We start from the raw sequence: 12,642 nt of genomic DNA, 5'->3' as shown, positions 1-12,642 counted from the left end.
ACTGTAAAGTGAGTTGCTGTGAGTTTTCCAGGCTGTATGGCAATGTTCCAGAAGCATTCTCTCCTGACATTTCACCCACATCTATGGTAGAGATTGTGAGGTCTGTTGGAAACTTACTTAAACTAGACAAGTGAGGTTTATATTTATTTATATTTATTTATTTACAAAGGGGACTCAAAGCGGCTTACAATATATATTTTCATACAATATATTATATTATTAGCAGAGTACAATATCAGTATTATATATTACTACATTGCACTATACCATTATATTGTACTATTATTAGTAATATTACATGTAATGTAAATATATGATTATAATATTGTATTATTATTATTACTAGTATTATATTGTATTACATTATAATATTATTATTACCTATCTATATATATAAAAATGCTCTGTGCATAATGAGTACCTTAAAAACAAAAGAACCAATGAACGAAATCACAACGAATTTGGCAACAAAACATCTCACTACACAAGGAGTGACCATCACTCAAAAAATTATGATTTTGTCATTTGGGAGCTATAATTGTTGGAACTTATAGTTCACCTATAATCAAAGAGCATTCTGAACTCCACCAACGATGGAATTGAACCAAACTTGGCACACAGAACTCCCATGACCGACAGAAAATACTGGAAGGGTTTGGTGGGCATTGACCTTGAGTTTGGGAGTTGTAGTTCACCTGCATCCAGAGAGCACTGTGGACTCAAACAATGAGTAATCTGGACCAAACTTGGCACAAGCACTCAATACGCCCAAATATGAACACAGATGGAGTTTGGGGGAAATAGACCTTGACATTTGGGAGTTGTAGTTGCTGGGATTTATAGTTCACCTACAATCAAAGAGCATTCTGAACTCCACCAATGATGAAATTCAACCAAACATGGCATACAGGACTTCCATGACCAACAGAACACACTGGAAGGGTTTGGTGGGCATTGACCTTGAGTTTGGAAGTTGTAGTTCACCTACATCCAGAGAGCATTGTGGACTCAATGTTATTATTACCTATCTATGGTAACAATGATGGATCTGGACCAAACTTGACACAAAAATTCCATATACCTAAATATGAACACAGATGGAGTTTGGAGGAAATAGATCTTGACATCTGGGATTTGTAGTTACTGGGATTTATAGTTCACTACAATTAAAGAGTATTCTGAAACCCACAAACGACAGAAATGGGGCAACCTTCCCACTCAGAACCCCCATGACCAACAGAAAATACTTAAGGCCATCCAGTCCAACTCTCTTCATCAGGGCAAGAAAATGTAATCAGAGCCCTCCTGACAGAGAGCCATCCAGTCATAAATATAGATAGATAGATAGATATGATTCTCTCTCACACACACACACAGATATAGTATCATAGATTTGAAAGAGACCCTTAAAGAAGGACTATGATATCCTGCATATTCCAGAGTAGGCAAACCAGACACTCTCCACATCAACACTGGCAAAGAAACAACAAGAAATACTGTTTACTCACAAGCAGAAAGGAAACCAACACTATATTAGAAACCAACACTTTCTCATTACTTTATTTTCCAGATCACCAGACCGGGCCACAGCAACGCGTGGCAGGGGACAGCTAGTAGTCAATAAAACAGAAATAGATGTTTTTCTGAAACTCCCTGATTTTCTCCATTATCCAGCGGATATTGGCAATCTGGTCTCTCATTCCTCTACCTTTTCTAAACTCAGCTTGTACATCTGGCAACTCTCGCTCCATGTCTTGCTGGAGTCTTCCTTGCGGGATCTTGAGCATTACCTTCCTCGCATGAGAAATAAGGGCCACTGGAGCGAAGTTTCACATAGCTAACCACTGGGAAATATGGGAGTGATGGTGCAGCTTCGCTGGGACCGCTGTATGCTCCCCACCCTTGATGTGAAAGGAAGGATCAAGAACCTGGGCTGCAATGTCATCAGAAAAGAATGTGGTTCTCTGCCTCCACCTTACTTTGCAGTCTTTTCATACATTTCAATGATGAATGAATATGGGAGTCAATCTTGGCATAAATAAAGAACAGCAGGAGGATGCGAAGACCAAACACAACACAGCCCTTTAAACAGGGAGTTGCTGAATAGGATTCACTAGTATTATAGGCAGTCCCCAAATTACAAACAAGTTCTGTAGGTTTGTTCTTAAGTTGAATTTGTAAGTAAGTAAGTACCGTATATACTTGAGTGTAAGTTGACCTGAATATAAGCCGAGGGACCTAATTTTACCACAAAAAACTGGGAAAATGTATTCACTTGAGTATAAGCCAATGGTGCGAAATGTAGCTGCTACTGGTAATCGTCAGGTTAAATGTTTCTGAGTATTTACACAAAACTGTAATTTAAGATAACTCTAATTAAACCATTATTCCAACCTCCTTCAATGTAAATGTGCTTACCTATTACCTATAATGATAGAATAAAATAATAAATGGAATAACATGTAATAAAAAAAATAATAGAGTAAATAATCAAAATTTAATAATAGTAACAGTAATAGTAATAATAATAATATATTATATAATATAATAATATAATGATAATATAATAATGTAATATAAGGTAAAGGTAAAGGTAGTCCCCTGACATTAAGTCCAGTCGTGTCCGACTCTGGGGTGTGGTGCTAATCTCCATTTCTAAGCCGAAGAGCCAGCGTTGTCCATAGACACCTCCAAGGTCATGTGGCCGGCATGACTGCATGGAGCGCCGTTACCTTCCTGCCGGAGCGGTACCTATTGATCTACTCACATTTGCATGTTTTCGAACTGCTAGGTTGGCAGAAGCTAGGGCTGACAGCGGAAGCTCACGCCGCTCCCCGGAATCGAACCTGCGACCTTTTGATCAACAAGCTCAGCAGCTCAGTGCTTTAACCCACTGAGCCACCGGGGGCTCCAATGTAATATAATATAAAATATAATAATATAAAAATAATAATATAGTATAATAATACAATATAATATATATTATATATAATATAATATAAAATATATAATATAATATATATAATAATATAATAATATATAATAATATAGTAGTAGCAATAATAATAAAGTAATAAATGTAATAATAACAATAATAGAGTAAAATAATAAATGCAATAATAATAAAGTAAAATAATGTAAATGTAATAATAATAGAGTAAAATAATAAATGTATTAAAAATAATACTAATAGCAGAGTAAAATAACAAATAACCTTGACTCGAGTATAAGCCAAAGGGATTTTTTTCAGCCTAAAAAAGGAGCTGAAAAACTAGGCTTATACTCGAGTATATACAGTACATTTTCAGGTGGAACTCCAGAGAGCACTATGAACCCAAACGCCGATGGATCTGGACCAAACTTGGCACACATACCTAATATGCCGAAATTTGATTACTGGAGGGGTTTGGGGGGAACTGACCTTCCTTTCTGGGAGTTGTAGTTCACTCACAACCAGAGACCTCCACTGATGATGGACCTGGAACTTGGAACACAGAACCGCCACGACTAACTCAACCTACTGGAGGGGATTGAGAGGACTGACTTCCCCAGAGTGGGAGTTGTAGTTTACCCTACAGCCAGAGACCATATTGAACCCTACCCAGGATATATCTAGAGCAGCGCTTCTCAACCTAGGGGTTGAGACCCCTAGGGGGTCGCAAGGGGGTCTCAAAGGGGTTGCCAAAGATGGTGGCGGGGTATAAATAAAGTTGATTATTATTATTATTATTTTCTGTTAGTCATGGGAGTTCTGTCTAGTTGTGACCAACTCTGAGTGTTGGTGCTCATCTCCATTTCTAAGCCGAAGATCTAGCGTTGTCAGTAGACACCTCCAAGGTCATGTGGCCAGCATGACTGCTGTTACCTTCCCGCCAGAGCGGTACATATTGTTCTACTCACATTTATATGTTTTCGAACTGCTAGGTTGGCAGAAGCTGGGGCTAGCAGCAGGAGTTCATGCTGCTCCCAGATTCGAACCTGTGACCTTTCCGTCAACAAGTTCAGCAGCTCAGTGTTTTAACCCACTGCACCACCGGGGGCTCCACAGTGCTCTCTGGTGGTAGGTGAACTACAACTCCAAAACTCAAGGTCAATGCCCACCAAACCCTTCCAGTGTTTTCTGTTGGTCATGGGAGTTCTGTGTGCCAGGTTTGGTTCAATTCCATCGTTGGTGGAGTTCAGAATGCCCTTTAATTGCAGGTGAACTATAAATCCCAGCAACTACAACTCCCAAATGACAAAATCAATCCCCCCGCCAACCCCACCAGTATTCAAATTTCTGTCAAATTTGGTCCATTGAATGAAAATACACCCTGCACTTCAGATATTTACATGACGATTCCTAACAGTAGCAAAACGACAGTTACGAAGTAGCAACGAAAATAACGTTGTGGTTGGGGATCACCACAACATGAGGAACTGTATCAAGGGGTTGTGGCATGAGGAAGGTTGAGAAACACTGCTCTATAGTCTCAGGCTTGAGTGGCATCAGTCCAGTTTGGAATGCCCTTTGATTGTAGGTGAACTATAAATCCCAGCAAGTACAACTCCCAAATGTTAAGGTCTATTTCCCCAAACTCCACCAGTGTTTACATTTGGACATATTGAGTATCAGTGCCAAGTTTGTTCCAGATCTATCATTGTTGAAGTCCACAGTACTCTCTAGATGTAGGCGAACAACAACTCAATGTCAATGCCCACCAAACTACAACTCAATGTCAATGCCCTCCAAACTACAACTCAACGTCAACGCCCACCAAACTACAACTCAATGTCAATGCCCACCAAACAACAACTCAATGTCAATGCCCTCCAAACTACAACTCAACGTCAATGCCCACCAAACTACAACTCAATGTCAATGCCCACCAAACTACAACTCAATGTCAATGCCCACCAAACAACAACTCAATGTCAATGCCCACCAAACAACTCAATGTCAATGCCCACCAAACTACAACTCAATGTCAATGCCCACCAAACTACAACTCAATGTCAATGCCCACCATACTACAACTCAATGTCAATGCCCACCAAACAGCAACTCAATGTCAATGCCCACCAAACAACAACTCAATGTCAATGCCCTCCAAACTACAACTCAACGTCAACGCCCACCAAACTACAACTCAATGTCAATGCCCACCAAACAACAACTCAATGTCAATGCCCTCCAAACTACAACTCAACGTCAATGCCCACCAAACTACAACTCAATGTCAATGCCCACCAAACTACAACTCAATGTCAATGCCCACCATACTACAACTCAATGTCAATGCCCACCAAACAGCAACTCAATGTCAATGCCCACCAAACAACAACTCAATGTCAATGCCCTCCAAACTACAACTCAACGTCAACGCCCACCAAACTACAACTCAATGTCAATGCCCACCAAACAACAACTCAATGTCAATGCCCTCCAAACTACAACTCAACGTCAATGCCCACCAAACTACAACTCAATGTCAATGCCCACCAAACTACAACTCAATGTCAATGCCCACCATACTACAACTCAATGTCAATGCCCACCAAACAGCAACTCAATGTCAATGCCCACCAAACAGCAACTCAATGTCAATGCCCACCAAACAGCAACTCAATGTCAATGCCCACCATACTACAACTCAACGTCAATGCCCACCATACTACAACTCAACGTCAATGCCCACCATACTACAACTCAACGTCAATGCCCACCATACTACAACTCAACGTCAATGCCTACCATACTACAACTCAACGTCAATGCCTACCATACTACAACTCAATGCCAATGCCCTCCAAACTACAACTCAACGTCAACGCCCACCATACTACAACTCAATGTCAATGCCCACCAAACAACAACTCAATGTCAATGCCCTCCAAACTACAACTCAACGTCAATGCCCACCAAACTACAACTCAATGTCAATGCCCACCAAACTACAACTCAATGTCAATGCCCACCATACTACAACTCAATGTCAATGCCCACCAAACAGCAACTCAATGTCAATGCCCACCAAACAGCAACTCAATGTCAATGCCCACCAAACTACAACTCAATGTCAATGCCCACCATACTACAACTCAACGTCAATGCCCACCATACTACAACTCAACGTCAATGCCCACCATACTACAACTCAACGTCAATGCCCACCATACTACAACTCAACGTCAATGCCTACCATACTACAACTCAACGTCAATGCCCACCATCCTACAACTCAATGCCAATGCCCACCATACTACAACTCAATGCCAATGCCCACCATACTACAACTCAATGTCAATGCCCACCAAACTACAACTCAATGTCAATGCGCACCATACTACAACTCAACGTCAATGCCCACCATACTACAACTCAACGTCAATGCCCACCATACTACAACTCAACGTCAATGCCCACCATACTACAACTCAATGTCAATGCCCACCAAACAGCAACTCAATGTCAATGCTCACCATACTACAACTCAACGTCAATGCCCACCATACTACAACTCAACGTCAATGCCCACCATACTACAACTCAACGTCAATGCCCACCATACTACAACTCAACGTCAATGCCCACCATACTACAACTCAACGTCAATGCCCACCATACTACAACTCAACATCAATGCCCACCATACTACAACTCAATGTCAATGCCCACCATACTACAACTCAATGTCAATGGCTACCAAACAACAACTCAATGTCATGCCTACCAAACTACAACTCAACGTCAATGCCCACCAAACCTGCCCAGTATTTTCTGTTGGTCATGGGAATTCTATGTGCCAAGTTTGGTTCAATTCCATTGTTGGTGGAGTTCACAGTGCTCTTTAATTGCAGGTGAACTATAAATCCCCGCAACGACAATTCCCAAATGTCAAGATCTGTTTTCCCTAAACCCCACCAGTGTTCACATTTCAGCATATTGAGTATCAGTGCCAAATTTGTTCCAGATCTATCATTGTTGAAGGTCACAGTCCTCTCTGGATGTAGGTGAACTACAACTCCAAAACTCAAAGTCAGTGCCGACCAAAACCTTCCAGTATTTAGTGTTGGACATGGGATTTCTGTGTGCTATGTTTGGTTAAATTCCATCATTGGTAGAGTTCAGAATACTCTTTTATTGTAGGTGAACTATAAATCCCAGCAACTACAACCCCCAAAATACAAAATCAACCCCCCCCCAATCAACTAAATCCAACCCAACCCATGGGGTCTCTTCCAACTCTAGGATTCTAACCAACTTTAAAAGCCAACCTTAAAAACTGGCAGGGACACCAAGAACGAACTGGAAAACCCTGGCCCTTGATTAGTCTAACTGGAGGTCAGCTGTGACCAACAGTGCTGTGGCATTCTGAGAGGAACAAATGGAGATTCCATCTGAACATGAGGAAGAACTTCCTGACTGTGAGAGCCGTTCAGCAGTGGAACTCTCCGCCCCGGGGTTGGTAGAGGCTCCTTCTTTGGAGGCTTTGATGCAGAGGCTGGGATGGCCATCTGTCAGGGGTGCTTTGAATGGAATTTTCCTGCTTCTTGGCAGAATGGGGTTGGACTGGATGGCCCAGGAGGTCTCTTCCAACTCTAGGATTCTAAGATGGTCAGCTGAAACATTCCCACCTAGTTCCAGCAGACAAGAGGCCTTTGTCCCACCCTGGTTATTCCACAGATATATACACCCAATTTTCCTAGCTCCAACAGACTCAAAGCCAACCTTAAAAACTGTGGCAGAGACACACCAAGAGAGAACTGGAAAGGTTTAACTGGAGGTCAGCTGTGACCAGCAGTGCTGTGGCATTCAGAGAGGAACAAATGAAGGGCGGAAGGGTACTTTCCAACTCTAGGATTCTAAGATGGGCTCAAAGCCAACCTTAAAAACTGTGACAGAGACACACCGAGAGAGAACTGGAAAGCCCTGGCCCTTGAGAGGTCTAACTGGAGGTCAGCTGTGACCAGCAGTGCTGTTGCATTGAGAGAGGACTCACCCTAAAAACTGTGGCAGGGACGCCAAGAGAGAACTGGAAAACCCTGGCCTTTGAGAGGTTTAACTGGAGGTCAGCTGTGACCAACAGTGCTGTGGCATTCTGAGAGGAACAAATGGAGATTCCATCTGAACATGAGGAAGAACGTCCTGACTGTGAGAGCTGTTCAGCAGTGGAACTCTCTGCCCCGGAGTGTGGTGGAGGCTCCTTCTTTGGAAGCTTTTAAACAGAGGCTGGATGGCCATCTGTCGGGGGTGATTTGAATGCAATATTCCTGCTTCTTGGCAGAATGGGGGTGGACTGGATGATGGCCCAGGAGGTCTCTTCCAACTCTAGGATTTTAAGATGGTCAGTTGAAACATTCCCATCTAGCTCCAGCAGACAAGAGTCCTTTGTCCCACCCTGGTCATTCCACAGATATATAAACCCAATTTTCCTAGTTTCAACAGACTCAAAGCCAACCTTAAAAACTGTGGCAGAGACACACCGAGAGAGAACTGGAAAGCCCTGGCGCTTGAGAACTCTCACTGGAGGTCAGCTGTGACCAGCAGTGCTGTGGCATTGAGAGAGGAACAAATGGAGAGGTGTAACTGGGGGTCAACTGTGACCATCAGTGCTGTGGCATTCAGAGAGGAACAAATGGAGAGCTCTAACTGGGTGTCAGCTGTGACCAGCAGTGCTGTGGCACCGAGAGAGAACTGTATAAACGCCCTGTACCTTGAGAGGTCTAAGTGGAGGTCAGCTGTGGCATTGAGAGTGCTGTGGCATTGAGAGAGGAACAAAGGGAGAGGTCTAACTGGAGGTCAGCTGTGGCATTGAGAGTGCTGTGGCATTCTGAGAGGAACAAATTGAGAGGTCTAAGTGGAGGTCAGCTGTGACCAGCAGTGCTATGGCATTCTGAGGAACAAATGGGGAGGTCTAACTGGAGGTCAGCTGTGGCATTGAGAGAGGAACAAATGGAGGGGTCTAACTGGGGGTCAGCTGTGACCAACAGTGCTGTGGCACCGAGAGAGAACTGGAAACCCTTTAAGTTCTAACTGGAGTTCAGCTGTGACCATCAGTGCTGTGGCATTCAGAGAGGAACAAAGGGAGAGCTCCAACCGGAGTTCAGCTGCGACCATGAGTGCTGCGGCATTGAGAGAGAGGACTCACCCGGGTGGATCATGACCTGGACCTCGTTGCCTTGCCCCCCGGGGGCGTTGAAGACGACGACGGCGCGGGCCCCGCGGAGGGCGGCGGCCAGGATCTTGTGGCTGAAGGTGCACCCCCCTCCGCGGCGGACCAGGGCCAGCCAGGGCCCTTCCGGAGTGGCCCCCGAGTGGGAGGGGGAGGAGGGGGAGGCGGTGAAGTTGACGCGCTCCCCGCAGGCCTCGCGCGCGGCCTCCTCGGGCGCCGCCACCCGGCCCCAGGCGCCCCTCAGCGGGGAGTCCTGCCCGAACAGGCCGCTCTCGCCCGCGCTCCACCCGCTCTCGTTCCCGGACCCCGCACGCGACCACGACACGTTCAGCCACGCCGACCACGCCGTCGAGGAGCCCGCCAAACGGGGAAGGCCCACAAGAAGCAACGACAGCGCCCACAACGACGCCGCCATCGCCGAGTTTACCTCAGGAAAGGCGGGATGGGCAACTGCGCATGCGCCGAGGGAACAAGAGCAACCCTCGCGGACGCCTCTGCCTCCCGAACTGCTTCCCCGGTCGGACCGACAGGGGGAAACTACGGAGGGGCGGGGCTTGGAGGGAAGACACGCCCCTTACTAAAAGATTCCGCCACAGACAAGTCAGACGGGAGAGAGGCGGGGCTTATAAGGAAGCCACGCCCCTCCACAGGCAAGGGAGAGAGTGGTGGGAGGCGGGGCTTGGAGGAAGCCACGCCCCTCATAAACAACGAACCGCCTCAGATAAGGGAGAATGGAGGGAGGCGGGGTTTGGAGGGAAGCCACGCCCCTATTTAAAACGGCACAGCCACTGATAAGGGAGAGATTTTGAGGGAGGCGGGGCTTGGAGGAAGCCACGCCCCTCATAAAAACGAACCGCCACAGATAAGGGAGAATGGAGGGAGGCGGGGTTTGGAGGGAAGCCACGCCCCTATTTAAAACGGCACAGCCACAGATAAGGAAGAGAATAGAGGGAGGCGTGGCTTCCTCCAAGCCCCGCCTCCCTCCATTCTCTCCCTTATCTGTGGCGGAATGTTTTAAATGTTCCAAGCCCCGCCTCTATTTAAAACACTCCGCCAAAGATAAGGGAGAGAATGGAGGGAGGCGGGGCTTGGAGGAAGCCACGCCTCTATTTAAAACGCACCGACACAGTTAAGGGAGCTGAGGGAGGCGGGGCTTGGAGGGAAGCCACGCCTCTCATGTTCACAGACAAGGGAGACTAGAGAGGCGGGGCTTGGAGGAAGCCACGCCCCTATTTAAAAACACACCACCAAAGGGAGCGAATTGAGGGAGGTGGAGCTTACAGGAAGCCACGCCCCTATTTAAAAACGCACCTCCACAGATAAGGGAGAGAATGTAGGGAGGCGGGGCTTGAGAGAAAGCCACGCCCCTATTTAAAAACACACCTCCACAGACAAGGGAGCGAATGGAGGGAGGCGTGTCTTCCTCCAAGCTCCGCCTCCCTCCATTCTCTCCCTTATCTGTGGCGGTGTGTTTTAAATAGAGGCGTGTCTTCCTCCAAGCCCCGCCTCTATTTAAAAACACACAGCCACTGATAAGGGAGAGATTTGGAGGGAGGCGGGGCTTGGAGGAAGCCACGCCTCTCGTATTCGCAGACAAGGGAGAGACTAGAGAGGCGGGGCTTAAGAGCTAGCCACGCCCCTCCTTAAAGGCACCGCCACAGATAAGAGTGTGATACACACCCACCCACATATATAGATACATACACATATACATATATAAATATACACACATATAGACATATATAGCTCTATACACACACATTAGTACATACATATATACACATATACATATAGCTCTTTATATACCCATTCATACACACACACACAGACATCTCTATATACACACATCCATATATATTTCATAAACACATATACAACATATACACATTCATACATGCTTATAAATACACACACATATACATATATATACATATGTATATACCCATATATAAATATATACACATGCATATACCTATATACACATTCATATATACTTTCATAAACACATATGCATATACAGATTCATCCATAAATACACACACACATATATACATATATATATACATATATACATATATACAGATACATATATCTCTATATACACACATTTATATATACTTTCATAAATATATATGCATATACACATTCATATAAATACACACACACACACACACATATATATATACACACATATAAATATATACATATATATATATATATATATATATATATATATATACACACCCATTCATATATACATACACACTCCATATATGCATATATGCTTTAGAACGCATGCACAAAACCATGTATACACAAATAAACACACACACAAAACACATATACACAGATTGGACTACAGCAATGTGTGGCAGGGGATGGCTAGTATATATATATTTATTTATTTATATTTATATACACACACACATGCATACACACACACATATACACATACATGCGACACACATCCATATATAATTTCATAAACACATATACAACATATACACATTCATACATACATATAAATATACACACATATACATATATATATACACACACACACATATGTATATACCCATATATAAATATATACACATGCATATATCTGTATATACACATTCATATATACTTTCATAAACACATATGCATATACACATTCATACATATATATAAATACACACACACATATATACACATACATATATCTATATACACCCATTCATATATACATACATATACACACTCCATATATGCATATATACCTTAGAACGCATGCGCAAAACCACACATATACACAAATAAACACACAAACACAACACATATACACAGATTGGGCCACAGCAATGTGTGGCAGGGGATGGCTAGTATTTATATATATTTATATTTATATATACACACACACATGCATACACACACTCATATACACATACATACTTACAGACACACCAATTTTGGAAGCATTGAAAGGCACATAAATACTGTTGAATGAATGCAGTTGTGGCTGAATGCGAGTCTCCAGCCCTCTTTGGCAGAGAAGTCCTTATGAAACTACAGCTCCCAAGATTCTATGAGATGGACACACTGCAGTTAAAACTGTCGTCGAACCGCATTAATTCCCGCAGTGTAGATGCACCCATTGTAAACACAATGGGAGCAACTACAGTGCGGAATTAATTCGTTCCAAATTCCGTTCCCAATATCGGGGCCTATATTGTTGTGACTTTTCTGCATAGCCAAAAAAGCATTTTTTACAAGACACAAAACACAATGTTATTGCCAAAGGACCTCACAACTTCTGAGGATGCTTGCCATCGATGCAGGCGAAACGTCAGGAGAGAATGCTTCTAGAACATGGCCATATAGAACGAAAAACTTACAACAACCCAGACATTGCCTTTGCTTCCTGGGTATTTTGCACATGCCTGTTGCCTTTGATCTTGGAACCACCCCGAGAGCGCTCCCAAAGGGCAGGAGATCATTGTTTCCC

General features: G+C 43.9%; 1 protein-coding gene across 2 annotated transcripts in view; it reads right to left on the bottom strand.

Moving 5' to 3' along the window:
* Positions 1-12,642, bottom strand: part of RNF128 (ring finger protein 128) — a 100,910-nt gene that overhangs the window by 49,769 nt on the left and 38,499 nt on the right. The window contains exon 1 of one of the 2 annotated variants that reach the window (XM_060756511.2): positions 9,132-9,665. The exons of the other annotated variant lie outside the window; for it this stretch is intronic. Coding sequence (XP_060612494.2) covers positions 9,132-9,570 — 439 coding nt within the window. The 5' untranslated portion in view covers positions 9,571-9,665. Of the gene's footprint in view, positions 1-9,131; positions 9,666-12,642 lie in introns of those variants that run through there. 2 annotated transcript variants of the gene reach the window in all.

This window comes from Anolis sagrei, chromosome 10, assembly GCF_037176765.1.
Source record: "Anolis sagrei isolate rAnoSag1 chromosome 10, rAnoSag1.mat, whole genome shotgun sequence".
NCBI lineage: Eukaryota > Metazoa > Chordata > Lepidosauria > Squamata > Dactyloidae > Anolis > Anolis sagrei.
The sequence above is the reverse complement of the archived record's forward strand: the minus strand, read 5'-3'. Positions and strand labels throughout refer to the sequence as shown.